The sequence below is a fragment of the Coenobita brevimanus genome, chromosome 54 (genome assembly GCF_032717465.1).
Source record: "Coenobita brevimanus isolate Jiangsu-jjx chromosome 54, ASM3271746v2, whole genome shotgun sequence".
Lineage (NCBI taxonomy): Eukaryota > Metazoa > Arthropoda > Malacostraca > Decapoda > Coenobitidae > Coenobita > Coenobita brevimanus.
In genome coordinates this window covers 2,502,385-2,520,843 of record NC_137007.1, presented here as the reverse complement: position 1 = coordinate 2,520,843, position 18,459 = coordinate 2,502,385, and the positions used below count along the sequence as shown (strand labels likewise).

Below are 18,459 nucleotides of genomic sequence, written 5' to 3'. Positions count from 1 at the left end.
GGGACAACGGGAAATTTGGCTTTTTTGCTCATAATTTTGGCAGGGAGGAAATTTAGCTGGTTTGTTCATTATTTTGAAGAGGGGGAAATTTGTTTTTGTTTATTTTTATAATTTTGGAGAGGAGGAAATTTAGCAGGTGTGTTCATAATTTGGCTGTTCTGTCCATATTATTTTCTTATTATTTTTTTTTTTTCGTGGGAGGTGAAAGTGCTGACAATATCTTCTTTGCAAAGTATCCTTCGTTACTCTTTTCGTGGACGTCGTGTCATAATTTCGTGTTACCTAAAGCTAAGTGTATTCATGAAGTGGCTCCTTTTATGGCAGGGTAAAGAGATCACATGCTGTTGTGTGGCTTGAGGGCTGAAGTATGGAGCAAGGTGGTGGTGGTAGGTGAAGCTGGTGTGTGGAAGGTAAGACAGGTGTGTGGAAGGTGAGGCAAGTGTGTGGGAGGTAAGGCACGTGTGTGGAGGAGGTGAGGTAGGTGTGTGGAGGTGAGGTAGGTGTGTGGAGGTGAGGCAGATGTATAGGAGGTAAGGCAGATGTGTGCCAGGTGAGGTAGGTGAGTGGGAGGTAAGGTAGGTGAGTTGTAGGTGAGGCAGGTGTGTGGGAAGTAAGAAAAGTGTGTGACAGGTGAGGCAGGTGTGTGGTATAAGTGTCAGACAGGTGTGTGGCAAAGATGAGGCAGATGCAGGACAGGTGAGCAGGTGTGGCTCAGATGTGGAGTGAAAGATGTGGTATGTGACAGGTATAGGACGACGTGTAGTGTGTGTGTGTGTGTGTGTGTGTGTGTGTGTGTGTGTGTGTGTGTGTGTGTGTGTGTGTGTGTGTGTGTGTGTGTGTGTGTGTGTGTGTGTGTGTGTGTGTGTGTGTGTGTGTGTAGAGGTAGCACACAGCCATGCACTGCTTTCATCATCGTCCACCATTACTCACTCCATGCTCTCTCTCTCTCTCTCTCTCTCTCTCTCTCTCTCTCTCTCTCTCTCTCCTCCACATTCCTGCCTTTTTACTGGTCATATCATCCATCACGGACCCACCCCGTACTCTGACCGGCAATGATGTGTAATTAGGGAAAGTTTAGGAGGATGGGAAGAGGGAGAGAAAGGAGAGATACAGATCGAAGAAGAGGAAGAAGGAAAGGAGGAAGGAAAGGGAGGGAAATGGAGGAGGGAGAAGGAGGGAAAGGAGGGAGGGAGAGAGAGAGAGAGAGAGAGAGAGAGAGAGAGGAAAGGAGGATGGACGAGAAGACAAAGTGAGAGGCAAGGAAAAAGGTCAGTAACACACACACACACACACACACACACACACACACACACACACACACACACACACACACACAAATAAACATGTTGGTCAAGCGGTTTGTTGTTATTCATCAGCTGACTGGCCGTGACACCCTGATGCTTGTTTACTGAGAGAGAGAGAGAGAGAGAGAGAGAGAGAGAGAGAGAGAGAGATACTGCCTTCTTACCAAACTAATTACTCGTATTCAACCTTTCCCTCCTCCTCCTCCTCCTCTTCCTCCCCCCCCTCCCTCTTTCCCTCCCTCTCACCTTTCCTCTTCCCTAAACTCATATCCCTCTCCCTGTACCCCACCTCTCCCTGTACCCCATCCCGCTCCCCCCCTTCCTTCATCATCGCCCTTTCCTCTTCCTATGATTCTCCTCCTCCTCCTCCTCCTCCTCCTGATCTTCTTTTTCTTCCTCCTCCTCCTCCTCCTTCTTCTTCACAGTTATCTCCTTCCTCCCCTCTCCTTCCCCTCTCTGCCCCTCACATAACCTCTCCTCTCCCCCCTGACCCCAGCATCACCCGGCCAGCTTCGCGTTGGCTTAATTGAATATATTTTACACACACAGAAATTGAGACGTTCAGTGCTTTCCGCTACACGGCTTGCTCCCCCCCCCTCTCTCTCGAAAAAAAAAAAAAAAAACTACCGGTATAACTCCTGTATTTCCCGTTTGGTGACACTAAACCGATTATTATCAGACTCTCTCCCCCTCACAAACCTTGAACTGTCACAGGCGCCTCAAGAAAATCCGCAGACCAATGTAAATATCACCAGGTACTGTGCAGTTTTCTTAAGATGGCCGCCAAGATATCATTCACCTACCAGACGTTCACTAAATCTTGCAAGACGTGAGTGAGAGAGATCCAGACGTTCATAGTTTTTGTATTACTCGCCAAATATTTCTTGATGATGTTTCTTACACTTCTGGATCTTTTCATCTTCTGGCTGTATCCCCCATGAGGAATATCCAGTGCTTCCCAGTTCTGACATTTACAGTGCATATTAGCTAGGCCACTTCTTCCTTTTCTTCTTCTTCTAAGTCTTCCTTATTCCTCCTCCTCCTTGTTTTTTTTTTTCTCTCTCTATAATATATATATATATATATATATATATATATATATATATATATATATATATATATATATATATATATATATATATATATATATATATATAAACTGTTTGAAGTACTAGCTGCCTTTTCCTGATTGCTATAACTCTTCATCAACAATGGTCAGAAGTTACTAGTGAATCCAGACTTATAATTTTGGGCTTCTGTATGCTCGCGCGCGTGCGTGCGTGCGTACGTGCGTGTGTGTGTGTGTGTGTGTGTGTGTGTGTGTGTGTGTGTGTGTGTGTGTGTGTGTGTGTGTGTGTGTGTGTCAGAATCCTATGGATATTTTAACCCATGTTTCGAAGGATGATGCGTTGCGTCAGTAGCCTACCTACCCTGTGGCAAATGAGGCCAGGTCACAACTCTGGTAGGAAAGGGTACGGGGAGGACATTGTTTATGATTTCACGTTCAAATGCGTCTGGGGCCACAACAACAACAACAAAAATAACACAAAATTCAACCACAAACCAACAAAGTCAAGAATTAAGGAGAAAGGAAAGAAAGTATAATGAAGCATCTGAGTTAACCCAAGCATAACAACCAGAAATACAGAGCGATTGTTTAATTATTCAAAGGTTGTACTAGAACTAATTAGGGCTGTTCCATCCCTGGGCCATGTGAATGAGTGTTGCGGTGTTGAAGTTAAGGCAGCGGTGTAAGTATGGATGGTGAGGCTCATGTGGCAGGCATGATGCTGAGCGAAGGGCCCCTGTCGCGGCTGAAACAGGAAGCGGATCCACGAGAAAGCCACTCGGGTGACAGGACTCTCACGTGTAAACACACACAGTACTTTAGAAGCTGATCAGTACTGTATCAGCACTCCAGTCACCGTACCCTAATTACCGTAGAGGCAGGGCTGCATCGTTTGCCCCACAGTGGAAAGAGAAGTCAGGATGCTCTTACAGCGACGCCCAGAGAAGAGGCTGATGTACCCTTCCGTGGGATCAGGGGCCTGTCTTTTCTTTTGTACCCAATCAGAGATACTGGGGCTTCGTATGGGTTATCCCAGGGTGAGTGCCACACGGAAGCGTTATTACAGCCTCTGGAAGGTAGGCTCAGTATATCTGTCCTGGTAAGACTTTAGGGATTCTGTAGTAGGACACTGCGATTAGCCAGGCAGAGTCAAGAAAACGTACATAGCATTGAAAGATATTGCAGGGTGGGTTGACAAGTTTGGCAGGAAAGCAGAGTACTGAGCCAGCACTACGTCACGCGATGTAACCCTTCAATGTTGTGTGAACCCAGCCTAGGCTGCCCCCAACATACCCCACGTTGGTAGACGAGTGTCCTGTGTTTTTCAGCCCTTGGTGAAGCCTACGCCACCCCGTCCACCGCGTTGCCCAGACCTCGGTGTTACTTCTCATGATTCAGCGAAAGAGTTCGGCGCGACATACACTAGCTTTGTTAACTCCCTGGGTCTTCCTTGGGTTAAACAAGAGAAAAAAAATAATGGAAGAACGACCAGGAAGAATCCATAAATAACAAGATGAACGGGAGGCACAACAGGGCGAGGGAGAGAAAGCATGACCAAACAGCTCGTCTATACGCACCACACACCACTCCCCCGCCATCATCGCGGATCAACACAGCCCTCACGTCAGCCGCAGTACTCTCTTCACCGTAATCCTCCTCCCAAAGAATTCAAATCTCTCTCTCTCTCTCTCTCTCTCTCTCTCTCTCTCTCTCTCTCTCTCTCTCTCTCTCTCATTTTCACGATTTCATCAATAGTTGGCTGAGACTCCAACCCCTCTTACGTTGGCGCTAGACTAGGCTGTGGGTGGGGCGGTATGGCTGTCGTAATGGGTGGGTTTAGGTTCGAACTCCTGACAGCTTGTGACGTGTCTAGCACCATTTCCTAAGCGATTTCTCCCGAATTACGCCTTGATATTCTCTCGCCCGTAATTTATACCCTTTACACATCGAAATAGATTACAAAAATAACATACTAGTGAGCATTAACGTCCCATACGAGGAAAAAAAATTGATCAGGGAGTGATGTTAAGCTGACGAGAATGCGCCTCTTCATTTTGGGATTTAAAAATGGAGGATATTTTTGCTAGGGAGGGAAGGTATACAAGACGCACCATCTGATACCACGACCACACAAGTATAAGAAGGAGTTAGAGGAAGGGGATGAATAAAGATGGAAGGAGAACGTGAGAGGAATGAACAAGAATGATTGATAATGGGGTCAGAGGAAGATGAATACTGATCATGAAGGAAGGAAAATGTGAGAGGACTGGGCAAAAGGAATATTACTACAGTTTGACGAAGAAGTTGAAAGTACTGATAAACATGGAAGGGGAATGTGAGAGGAATGAGCATGAAAAATTGATAATATAGTGGAAAATGAAATGTACTGATAATGATGGAAGGTAAAACTGACAAGACTGAGCAAGAGAAATAAATAATTAGTGGAAAATGAAATATACTGATAACGATGGAAGAGGAACGTGAGAGGACAAACAAGCGGAATGGAAAGGTAGCGCTGTATTCTAGATGGCACGGGAGACTTCGTAAAACATCTTCCTGTGCGATTTACTCTGCAAAAATGTTAAAATGATTGTGAAGATGATCTCCAGTCTTTTAAACGTAATATGCCCTAGCAAAAAAAAAAAAAAACAGTATGGATCTTGCTTTTGGCTCTCATTTGTTCAATTTTTCTTTTTTTAAAGGCTTCCAGCGCGTGGTTATTTCTTTACCTAAAAAAAAAAAAAAAAAATCCCCTCCCCTGCTCTACCCAGCCTCTCTCTCCCCTCTCTCTATTATGCTTCTCCCTTCCCCTGCCTCCCCTTCCTCCCCCCCGTCTCCGGCACGCACCTCTCCTAACCAGCCTCTCCTCCACAGGGTGCCGTGGGCGTGTCCGTATGCGTGGCGTCGCCCAACAACAACCAGAGGGACGACTACGACTTCGGCTTCAACGCTGGCTCACACTTCCGCACCGAGAACAAGGGTAACGCCGAATCCTCCCATAAACTGTAAACACTAGGGTAACGCCGCTGGGTTGGGGAAGTGGGCTCTCTCTCCTGATTAACCTTATCAGTTTTATAACGTTTTTAAGCCACCTCTCTCCTCTGCACATACACTACATTAATCTTTTCACTACCAAAAGTTTCTCCCAAACCGATTCAAATACCCTGCTAGAAGAAGAGGAAGAAGAGAAAGATGATGATGATGATGATGATAATGATAACGCAATCCGGGTCAATTTTGGAAGCATCACCACTCACTTTATTGTTTTTAGCTATCGTTTCGTTTCGTTTCGTTTTTAAAGGCTCCAACATACTTGCATGCGTCGGCCTTGGTCACATAATAGCGGCTCTCCATGCTGCACGATCCATTGCAGCCTCCCTGTTCAGTCCCTTAACCCTGAGGTCACACTTAATGACCTCGTCACATGTCTTTCTCGGTCTACCCCTCATAACCCCAACCCCAATATTGACACTTCTCACCTTCCTCACCCAATTATCATCCCCCATCCTCTCCACATGTCCAAACCATCTACCTCTCCTCATCACAACACCAATACACTCCAGTTCCATCCTACCTCTCAACTCTTCCATCGTAAACCCAGCCCACCCCAGACCTTGCACGCAGGGACGCACTACACATCCACCTAATCACTGTCATTTCTGTACGTCTGAGCCGGCGAATATCCTCCTCCTTTACTGCCCAGGTCTCACTACCATACAGCATTACACTCCTAACACATGCTGCATACAAAGACCCCTTAGCACGTAGGGAGAGTCCTCTCAATGTCAGGAGAGGCAACAGCTCCCTGAACTTCTTCCAACCACTTCTCACCCTAGCCACAGAGCTAGCTCCAGCCCCACCTCCAGCACACAACATGTCTCCCAAATAACAAAACTCTTCCACACTCTCAAGAGATTCACCAGCAAGTTCAATCCTTTCACGTCTGAATCTCCACCTGCTCTCCCCGACACGCCGTACACATAAAATCAGAATTATCTCGCAGTCCAGCTCTGATACCACTACATCTCTTGTGCACCCATTTGTCACAAACACCGCACAAGACATATATACTTCCCACGCCCTTGTAGCAAACTGCACATGGTCACTCTCCCTCGTCTTTGACAGTACCGCCACCAACCCTAGATATCATCATTCTTGTTTTATCTGCATTTACCCTTAAGCCCTTTTTCCCCATACCATCTCTCCACTTCTTAAACCTTTCCTCCGCCTCTCTTTCGTTCTCTGCAATCAACACCAAATCATCAGCATACATCTCCCACGGGAGTCCGTTTCTAGAGTCACGTGAGAGGGCTTCAGGTACCATGATAAACAACATGGGACTCAAAACTGACCTCTGATGCACACCAACGTCCACGGAAAACTCATCACTCAAATCTCCATTCACTCTTACCTGGGTGCGTGCACACACATACATAGCCATAACCACCCTAACCAGCCACTCATCCATGCCAAGCTTTCTCATTGCCCACTTCACCACCTCTCTAGGGACTCTGTCAAAGGCCTTTTCAAATCAACAAAAACAAAACACAGATCCCTTCTCCTACCAATATATTTTTCCTGAAGCTGTCAAACAATGAATATGGCATCAGTGGACCCCCTACCTGGCATAAACCCAAACTGCATCTCATCAATATTCACTCTTTCTCTAATCATACCTTCTAAAACTCTCGATCTAAAAGCTTTATACCTCTATAATTTCCTCTTTCCAGGGCATCACCCTTCCCTTTATATTCACTTACAATTACACTTTTCAGCCAATCATCTGGGACAACACACTCATAAATAATCATATTTATCAGGTCAGTGACTAAACTCACCCCTATATCTCCTGAGGCCTTCAACATTTCGGCAGTCACCCCAGACACACCTGCTGCCTTCCCCACCTTCATCCTGCCTATTGCCTCACTCACAGTAGCAGCATCAATCAAAGGCCAAGGGCCAGACACTGGATCTGCTGGCTCCAAACCTTCCCTGTCCCAGTTAAACTCCTCATTCAACAACCGGTTATAATGCTCTCTCCATGCATCTTCAATATCCTCACTGTTCACCACTACCCATCCTTCATCATTCTTCACACACTGCTCACCTATAATATCCCGATTATCCCTCTTCATATGATTTGCCACCTTAAATATCATATATTTCCTTTCCCCAAGATTCAGGTTATCAAGTAATAGTCTTTGTGACTCTGACTTCGCCCTGTATACCTCTCTTCTAGCCCTACGCTTGGCAGCCAAGTATTCCTCCTGCTACCACCCTTCTTCCATTCCCGGAAAAGCCTTCTTTTCTCCTTAACTGCAGCTTCTACACCCTCATCCCACCACCAAGTTACTCTATGTCCTGGTGGTCCTCTTGTCCAACCGCATATTACATTAGTAACTCTCAAGAGATTGTTCTTGAGGGTTCTGTACTGTTCATTAACGCCTCTGTCTAGAGCTCCCTGTTCAGCCACCACTCTCCTTATCTCGCTATAGAAGGCATCCCTTACTACTTGGTTTTTCAGCTTCCTTATTTACCTCCTACGTACACAAGTCCTCTTTTTCATCACTCGTTCTTTAAGCACCATATCACAAATCAATAGTTTGTGTTACTGCACACGCTCCTCACTTCCTATAACTTTAACATCCCTCACTAACCTCCTATCGGCCCTCCTAACCAGAAAATAATCTATCTGACTGCTATTTCCCCAGACTCATACGAATTAAACCCTGCCTAACCTCGAATGACCTAATCCAACTTAAATCAACCCAACCTAATCTAGCTTAACCTCACCTAACCCAGTCTAATTGTATTTAACCTCACAATCTCACGTAACCTCCCCATACTTAACATAACCTATTTTGAAGCAGCCTAACCACATCTAACCCTACCTAATCCTACCCAGTCTCACTTAACCACACCATACCCGACCTAACCCAACCAGTTAAGCCTAAAATGACCTAATCCAACCGAACCTAACCCAGCCTAACCCAACCAAATAAAACCCAACCCAAAACCTATCAAAACCGACGTATTCTAAAGCAATCTAACCTAATCCGTCTATATCTAGTCGAACTGAACCCAACCCAACCAAAAACTACCTAATCAGACCAAACCCTGCCCAAAGTGACCTAACCTAACTTTCGATCGGCTATAAATTAGCTAAGAAATTTTGCTGCCTGAAAGTCTACGGATGTTACATTCCAAGTTTCGCCTCCTATCAGCCCTCCTAACCGGAAAATAATCTATCTGACTGCTATTTCCCCCAGACTCATAAGTAACTAACCTACTCTCTCTTTTCCTAAAACATGTGATGCACACAAGCTATGTTCATTTTAATTCTTGATTATTTCTTATGCCTTTCATTTTTTTATATATGAGTTTATTGTTACGTATCACCGTTGTTTTTCTCAGTTTTTCTCCCTGCCTGCATAGGTTCTTTTTCGTATGTAATGGCAGTCGTTCAACTGAAACACACACAAATTTAAACCAACAGAACTTAACCTACTTTGCTCTAACTCGAGTATAATCTGATAGGTTAACTGGTAAGTAGGCTCCAGCGCGGGTTTCAGCAGCACTCTTTCATCCTCCAAGCCAACTCCTTGCTCACAGCGCACTGAATGAAACTCCAAATCGGTCGGGGAAATAATATACACAGGAAAAAAAATGTTTTAGCGAGAGAGAGAGAGAGAGAGAGAGAGAGGGGGGGGGGAAACATCCAGGAAATAAACTCCAGTTGAAAGCTCCTTCTGGTGGTTTCCCTGAAGCATATTTCTGTCTGCAACCTGAGCTAAATTAGACACATGGATGACTCGTATATAGATTCCAGTCTAAACGAGTGCTAAAGGTAGAGGTAAGGTTGTCATGATGGCAGCAGATGCCATAAGGGGCTTAGCCGCGGTGCTTATCTTCGTAACTGGGTTCTGAGCTTGTGGCGGTTTTTTCACCCACTATCCTGCGATACAAGGCCACTGCCTCATCCAGATTACCAGTTACCTCCCGTAGGTGTTACCCTGGGTACTCATTTTGCCTACCAACCCACAAAGGGTGGATGCACACCTGAGTCGAATGACGTCAGATGCCCACACCAGGATTGGAGCCCTGACGCTAATGGGCGGCAACTTCAGCATCACGATTTTATAAAGCTTTGGCGCGAAATTATTGCCGTCTGTGTGTAAATGAGATAAAAGGCAGCCAAAGCATTCGCCACAAATGTGTATTTACCATCACACACACACACACACACACACACACACACACACACACACACACACACAAATCGCAGTTTCGCCAAAATCTAATCAGTTCAAGCCACACATCCCGGGATACTGCCCACAAAGTTTGGATACAGCTTGCCCACTTGATTTTGTGGCATTTTGGTAAAACACACACACACACACACACACACACACACACACACACACACACACACACACACACAAACACACACAAAACGCAGACGATTACATTACCGCCTTGCTAAGAGGGCAATAATAATCACACCACATCACAGTCAATTCACACATCAACACAACAGCCCGCCCCACCCCACCATCCCTCACAGCCAAACCATAATTTATTCAGAAAATTCATGGTCACTCAATTCTACTGCGATTTCCATTCTGCATGCATTTTTTTTTTTTTTTTTGCATTTTTTTCTTCGCTAGGAATGTGTAGGTTAGGTCAGGTTTGTTTTCTTGGTGTTTGGTTAGGTTAGTTAGTTGGTTTAATACGATAGGTCAGGTATGGATGGATTAAGTTAGGTTAGAGTAAAATAAAAGGAGGGGAGGGAAGAAATGAAACGGAGAATGGAAGAAACAAGGAAAAAGAAAAGGAAGAAATTTGAATAAAGAGAATGGAAAAAGAAATAAAAAAGGAAGAATGAAGAATAGATAATATGGAAGAAAACTGGTAAAAAAACAAAATAAGGAAAACGGGAGAGAAAAAACGGAAAGAGAAAAGAGAAAACGGAAGAGTGCTTATATTACAAAAATTAAACTTAGTACGCAGGGCAGAAATTGTGTAAAAAAAAAACACACACACACAGCAAATTTCCATCAAACACAACAAGGCAGCTTACACATTTACAATTTACACACATACAGGTTACATATTTACAATTTACACACATACAGGTTACACATTTACAATTTACACACATACAGGTTACACATTTACAGCTTACATATTTACTGCTTACACATTTACATAACATCACACCTCAGCATCATTCACATCCTGGCCATAAGCAAAGCCATCTTAGAATTGAAATTTCATGGTCACTTTTTTTCCGCGTCTCCTCACTCACGCCATAACTCACAGGCGCTAAATTTAGAAGCCGGAAACACACACACACACACACACACACACCGGGTCTTACTTTCCTTCATTTGTTACTTTATAATTTACCTTCTTCATTATGCATCATTCAGTCACCTTGATTGAGGCAGCAGCAACTCATTAAATATTAACAACTTTACCCTGCCAGTATTCCTCGCTCATAACCACATTCATTTCCCTCTCCACATTACTTCCCTCTTCATATTTATTTCCCTTATCACATTCATTTCTCTCTCCACATTCGTTTCCGCCTACAGGTTCATTTCCCTCTTCACAGTTATTTCCCTCATATTCATTTCCCTCTCCATAGTTATTTCCCTCATATTCATTTCCCTCTCCCCATTCATTTCCCTCTCCACATTCATTTCCCTCTCCACATTCATTTCCCTTTCTACATTCATTTCCCTCTCCACATTCATTTCCCTTTCTACATTCATTTCCCTCTCCACATTCATTTCCCTCTCCACATTCATTTCCCTTTCTACATTCATTTCCCTCTCCACATTCATTACCTTTTCTCCATTTATTTCCCTCTCTACGCTCATAATTCTCACATATAATAATTTTCCTGTCTACTTTCAACCACTGACTATGGATGGCGACTTACTTGCATGTAGGGCAGTGACGGAGGAGGGGCTTGTGATCTCAGTCAAATCTTAGGCCAACTGCTGGAATGAAACAGGGAAGACTTGTTAGGGGTTAAAGAACTGGGGTATATTTTCAGTGTGTTTATGTACAGTATACTCTTCCCTGGGGTATGCTTCTCCTGGTATTAAATTTTCAACTCCCCGCCCACCGCCACCTACCCAGTACTACAACACTACTACTAAGGCAACATGAAGCTTCACTTTATCATGAGTCGCTAAACTATCCTCTCCTCATCACAACACTCCCTTCCTCACTCCTACACCACTACGCCACCCACCCTTACTACACCACTCCCTCCCTCACCCCTACACCATTACACCACCTCCCTACCCAACACTACAACACTACTAAGACAACCTGAAGCTTCACTTTATCATGAGTCGCTAAACTATCCGCTCCTTATCACAACACTCCCTTCCTCACCCCTACACCACTACGCCACTCTCACTACACCACTCCCTCTCTCTCACCCCCACACCATTACTCCACCTCCCCTTCCTTGCCTTAACACCACATCCGTCCCCACAAACTAATACTACCCAGCCCACCTTCACCCTCGCTCATCCTCACCTTTACTTCTGCATATAAGGGAAGTAAAGGATGTGGCGTGCGTGTGGAGACAAATTTAACAGAAGGTTAATTTTCAGGGCTAAGTTATTTTTCTCTCATGAACGCTTCCCCCCCTCCCCCTCCGCAAATTTCCCTCCCTTCTTCCCCCCCCCCCACAAACTTATCTTCCCCCTCCCCCCAGATGTATTTCCAGTTCGATCTATTGCCGCTAAAACATACTACCCCACTGACTCCCTCGCCCTTCTTTCTACCATGGATCTCCTCACTCTTGGAGCTGTTTCCCCGCCCTTTTATGTTTAGTCGATTATTTTTTTTTAATTCCTGAATATAGAATTTTTTACCCTGTCTTTTTTTTTAATCAGTGTCAATGTTTTTCTCGTGTCAAATATTTTCTATCCCTGTGTCGAATTTTTTTATCGGTCTATTTTTTTTATTAGTGTCGACTAGTTTTTTTAAGTGTTGAATTTTTATCCGTGTCGAATTTTTTATCCCTGTGTCGAATTTCTATCCCTGTCTTTTTTTTTTTTTTTTTTACTCAGTGTCGATTTTATCCCTGAATGTCAACCTTTTTATCCCGAAGTGTCCAATTCTTAACCCCGTCAAATTATTCCCCTGACTGTCGACATTTTCTTTTTCTCTCTCTTTTTTTTTTTTTTTTTTTTGAGTGTCCGTGTGTCCCTGCAGGCGCTGACGGGCTGACGAGGGGCGAGTATGGGTTCCGGACGCCTGATGGGTGCATGCACGTGGTGACATACGAGGCGGACGAGCGGGGCGGCTACCGGGTGCTGGGCTCCAACAAGAGGGGCTGTGGCAGAGCTGGTGAGTTTTTTTTTTTTTTTTTTTTTTTTTTTGTCCGACTCTGGGCATAGACTTCACAGCCTGCTCTCAAGGCCCAGTACTCCTCCTACATACCATACACCTCTCTACATGTCACCACTTCGGCGCTAACACCCACCGTCCATATTGAATACATGCTAGGGCTCTCATACAGGACTGGTGTATTGGTATTAGCGGGGGTACTTTTATGACATGTCGGCGGGTCATCTGGTAGATCAGGAAAGTCTGCTTTTTATGAAATTCAGATCCTTAAACTGTTCCCTGCCCCAGCCGGGATTCGAACCTGGGTCCATCAGGACTGCAGGCCGCCTCTTTGCCGATTCAGCCACCGCCTCCCCCATGAGTGGGGAGGAAGAGGGGAGGGAAAAGGAGGGAAGCAGGGGGTGGCTGAGAGAAGGAAAGGAGGAGTAGGAAATCGGGAGTACGGAGAGGGAGGAGAGGACAGGGAGAAGGGAAATAAATCGCTTAGGAGAAGATGTTAGGGAGCTTCTTCAGCAACAAGAATACGGGCTAGGTATTACGAGAGTAATAAGTTCAACATAACGCATCATCAAGCTATCCAGTGTGTTTTCTACTCCCCGTAACTGTGATAATAAACTCCCAAACACTGATTTAATACGACTTTCCTAACTACACTACCGTAACTACAACTCTCACCATTACTACCACCAGGATCACGACCACCCAAGGTACCACTAACTCCCACTACCAGACGCCCTATCACCACACGGCCCACCACCACCACCAGGCGTCCTTTCACCACCCGGCCAATCACCACCACAACCACCACCACTACCACCACACGACGACCCTTCAGCAGCTTCACACGACCCACCACCACGACCACCCCAAGGCCCCGTGACCCCTTCCAGGTTCCGGCCGTCACCTTTGTCGATAACGCCATTGCAGGTCAGTCAGTGTGTGTGTGTGTGTGTGTGTGTGTGTGTGTGTGTGTGTGTGTGTGTGTGTGTGTGTGTGTGTGTGTGCAGACCCTTCACTGGAGAAACAGAACCCAATGTGTAAAGGATCAAATTATCAACCTACGATTTTATCCGACAAAGCAAGTCACTATTCCATTATTTTTCTTTTTCTTTTACCCTGATTTTTACCCAGATTTTCGCCCTCTCTCTGCCTATTTCACGTAGCTCACTGGCAGAATAAGACAAGGCTATGGCTCTGCATCCATCCCATAGCACTTGTGTGTGTATGTGGGACCAGCATCAGATTCTAGTGCTGATCTTTTAATTCAACGCACACGATGGAGAGGAGACAATTTTAAGCCAAGTTAGAGTATAAAGAGTATAACCTACATGTTAGCATCTCTTCCTTGGCGATTTACTTTCCATACTGCACCTTAATATTCTTCTGTATTTTATTTATACTGTCTCAGTATCGAAATGGCTTGCATCAGTAACATATAAGAGGATACCGAGGCGTAATATGCAGAACTAATCACTAAGGAAGAGGTGTTATGATATCTCCAATGCCGCTGAGAATACGGTCTTCAGCTATGAGGCTGGAATGAGTCTCCATGGTTACTGGTCAAATCAATCCTTCAAAATCATTACACCTGGCCATCAATTAAGCTGAAAGGGGTTAGGGATCTTAGCCAGGTAATATCAAAGGCACTATCTAAAGAGTCCTGTGATAAATTGCTCTGAAAAATTAACATCTCTTCCTTAGCGACTTATTTTGCACATTACACCTTCATATCATCGTCGGTGTCACCAAGTCGACATTACATCGAAATAATCAACAAAGAATACGGTACGGGGTAATATGCAAAGTAAATCGCTAATCAAGAGGTGCTGAGAATCATTTTTTCCTACACACTACCCCACCAACCACCCAAATGCTGATCCACATGGTTAAATTTCTCCCCACACTTCTTCCCCACCAACAGATGCCCCAAGACCAAGCCCCGGAGACTCCCTGGGCAGGCAACTCCGCATCCCCAGTCAAATCAACGAAATCTCTCCCCCGACCACCACCACCACCCGACGCCCGACCACTACCCGACCCGCCGACGAGCCTCTGTACACTTTCGGCTTCACCACCCCGACACACGGCCACACGGAGTCGGGTCTGCCCAACGGAGGGAAGCAGGGGGAGTACTACTGGGACGCGCCGGACGGGTGGAGACGCATTGTTACCTACGTGTTAGTTGGGTTTGGGTTATTCGTTTATAGTGCTATCAACACCAGAATCATCATCATCAGCAGCAGCGGCATCTTCAGTCCCACCATCAGCAGCACCATTTCAACATCATTTTAAACACCATTATCGGCACCATCATCATCTTCATCTTTAACACCATCACCATTATCATTATCATCAACTTTAACACCACCACCATCACCATCATTATCAGCATCAACATCAGCATCTTTAACACCATCAGTAGCAGCACCGTTAGCACCATTATCATTATCAACACCTGATTCATCATCATCTTCAGCACGATCATCATCAGCTGCAGCAACAGCAATAGTATCATCATCATCATCATCATCATCTTTAACACCTTCAGCAGGTACATCTTTAACATCATTATCGTCATTATCACCACCACTATAATCCTTACTATTGTGCTGTATTTTTAACAGCGCCAACGAGAGGGGCTTTTTCCCCAAGATGACGAGAGTGAGAATTCCCACCACCACCCCCAAGCCACCCCCAGAGACCGAGGGTGAGGGGCAGGGGCAGGGCGGGACCGGGGCAGGGGGTGAGGATGACGCGCAGGGCAAGGAGCTGGCTGGGGAACTGCCGCAGCCTGCCGGGGGCTGCCCTTACTACTTTTACTACAATACCAGGTAAAGAAAGACGGGGCAAAACACAGGTAGGGGGGTGATAAGGTGGGGCAAAACACGGGTAGCAGGGTGATGAGGTGGGGCAAAACACGGGTAGCAGGGTGATGAGGGGGCAAAACACAGGTAGGCTTGCAGGGTGATGGGGTGAGACAAAATACCTTACATACAGCAGGGTGGTGAGCTGAGACAAAACTACTGAGCTCTATAATAGAGCTCAGCGGGCTAAACACAGGTAGCAGGGTGACGAGACGGAACGAACACAGGCAACAGGAAAAGGATGCTTCAACTTACACAACTGTCAAATACTTTTCTGTCAAATCTGAGTAACCTTCAAAATGTAAAAATACAAAAACAAACAACAGAACTGTCTTAAAGCTTTCAAGTGTTATGGAAACATTTATCAAAAAAACAAGTCAGGGTGTTCTATAAATACGACCCATGAAAGTAGGTAGGGCTGAAGAAATCGTCTGTACAGAGGAAGGGAAAGAAAACGAGGCAAAAATAATAATAATAATAATAATGATAATAATAATAATAATAATAATAATAATAATAATAATAATAACCAGAACGCCATAAAATTGTCCATGGACAATTTTCATAAGGAAACGTTTCCCACAGCCATTGCCTACTAGAAGCCGAGCTACAAAGGGACCCTGAGGTCGAGGTCAGTGGTCTTCTGCATATATCACCTTAGGTCATCAAGATTTATAAGCCTACCAAGTTTGGTGGCTCCAGCTTTATTCTTTCATGTAAATTCAGGTGACGTGTGTCTTTCGGAGTAGTTAAAAAAAAAAAAATGGCGATCTCAGATAATAATGATCTTGATTGCATTCTGGCCATGTCCGAGGTATATGCCATAAAAATATCAGCCCTCTAACTTAAGTGGTTCTTGAGCTTTAGGGTCACTTTTTTGTTCCGGATCCTATCCAGGTTCCAATTGTCGGATCAGGATATTTGGTCTGATGAAGCATATAGCAAAGAATGAAGGCCGTAGCTCAAACGGTATGTGAATGGCAGCGATGCAGATCTTCCCCAGAATAATAATCTATCTATCTATCTATTATTGCCAGACGCCACAATCCCGCACGGGATGACCACTTGACTCTGAGTTATTTGTTCTACAGGGAGGGGCACCAACCCTCCACCAACGCACTTGACATATAGGGAGCACAGAAATAATAATAATAATGATGATAATAATAATAATAATAATAATAATAATAATAATATCGACAAAAACAAGAATACCTCCTACAGGGATGTGAGTTTTTCTAATAATAATGGTAATCCTTAAGGAGACACGACCCCCTTATTGTGCAGTTTTCTTTCTTGTCTTTTCTTCTTTACGTTAGCTCTTCATGGGATTCTTTGAGTATTTTCCGAGTGCACTTTCGTTTCGATTTTTATTTTTTTAAGTGGTGAAAAGCTATCAATTAAAAAGCGGTGTTGGTTCACAATCCCTACCGGAGTCAAAGACAGACGGACGTCATCTGGGACCGGCATTTTTTAACCAAATTGCCCTATCAGTGCTTGTTTATCCTAACCAAAATTTCGCAAATTAACCAAACTTTATTTATCCTAACCTAACATATTTTATGCTATCCTAACCAAACTTATCCTAACCTAACCTATCAATTATGTTATCATATTTTCCTTATTTATTGATGGATCCTCTTTATACTCGAAAATTCACTTCTGTACATCTTTATAGTCACTATCAATTCAAAGGCAGGTACAACTTTTCTGTTAATTTTCAAGGTGGTCCTATATCTCCTTAATGATTACCAAAATACTAATACGTATGATAATAATAATAGCAGTAGTAGTAGTAGTAATAATAATAATAATAATAAGGGAGTATGTTATAATACGGATGATAGGTAATAAACATTAAACAAGTCTAGACAATGAGAGAGACTGTTTGAGAAAGAGTAAAGTAGCTGAATGTGACCCAGTATGCTGGATCAAAACAATGGAAACCATGGAACAAGTATGAACAAAGTGAATAATTGATAGCAAAGCAATTCTTTCATGCAGAATAAACTACCACAAGAAAACACGAAACAGGTATAGGCGAAATGTGCGAGTGAGTGAAGTGAGCGAGAGTAAAATAATGTTCGAACCTGCAGGATCAACTACCACTGGGAACGATGCTACGAAAACCATACCAAGGTCGGCGAGTACGGTGAGCTGGCGCCTGACGGATACCAACACGTCAACTCTTATTACGCGGACATCACCGGCTACCACCCCAGGATCACCAAGACGCCGATGACGGAGGAGCAGAAGAACACGGTAGCGGAGTGGCAGGCGGGGGTCTTCATTGTGCCTAAGGTCGGTCTCGGCGTAGGGAGGTCGTTGCTTCGCTTGTAAACAAAACATTTTGATTCACTCCTCGCCATAACCTACTGATTAATTTGCCTCCATATTGTGTAATACTGCTGCATAACACCACTTTATACATTTTATACACTTTGTACAGTCATCATTTTCTATACTAATCACCATCTCTTACACTCATTAACTTACATTGTCTCACTTCTAACTACATACTGCTTCACTGTCACCACCCCTTCCATCACATCATGCACAATTCACTACCACGTCATAATAAGACAAACTACGTAAAACGATATCAGCATAAAATGTGTGAAACTGCCCAAACCCTTCCTCCCACCAAACATCCACTTTTACCTATCACTTTCACAACAGCACAGTATAGCGATTTACTGTTTCTCAGTTCCTCTGGTTTTTTTCACCACTTACCCTGATTGTGTTATTCCTTCAACAGCCTGACGAGGAACGACGAGCCACAGAGAAGAGGATTTTGGCGTGGCTGGAGGCGAACAGAGATAAGATCGACAACCCGCTGCGATGA

General features: G+C 44.4%; 1 protein-coding gene across 1 annotated transcript; it reads left to right on the top strand.

The window, feature by feature from the left end:
• Window positions 1-3,293: 3,293 nt before the first annotated feature.
• LOC145400987 (uncharacterized) lies at window positions 3,294-18,459 on the top strand. Its single transcript, XM_080273347.1, has 8 exons — window positions 3,294-3,410; window positions 5,248-5,353; window positions 12,616-12,742; window positions 13,538-13,677; window positions 14,696-14,927; window positions 15,375-15,581; window positions 17,711-17,915; window positions 18,373-18,459. The coding sequence occupies exons 1-8, from the start codon at window positions 3,294-3,296 to the stop codon at window positions 18,457-18,459; spliced, it is 1,221 nt and encodes a 406-aa protein (XP_080129473.1).

Excerpts from the sequence above, each read along its gene's own strand:
- LOC145400987 (XM_080273347.1), top strand. The coding sequence starts at position 3,294 with ATGCTCTTACAGCGACGCCCAGAGAAGAGGCTGATGTACCCTTCCGTG. Across the intron at positions 5,354-12,615 it reads CTTCCGCACCGAGAACAAGG|GCGCTGACGGGCTGACGAGG; the intron begins GTAACGCCGAAT and ends GTGTCCCTGCAG. Across the intron at positions 14,928-15,374 it reads AGACGCATTGTTACCTACGT|CGCCAACGAGAGGGGCTTTT; the intron begins GTTAGTTGGGTT and ends TATTTTTAACAG.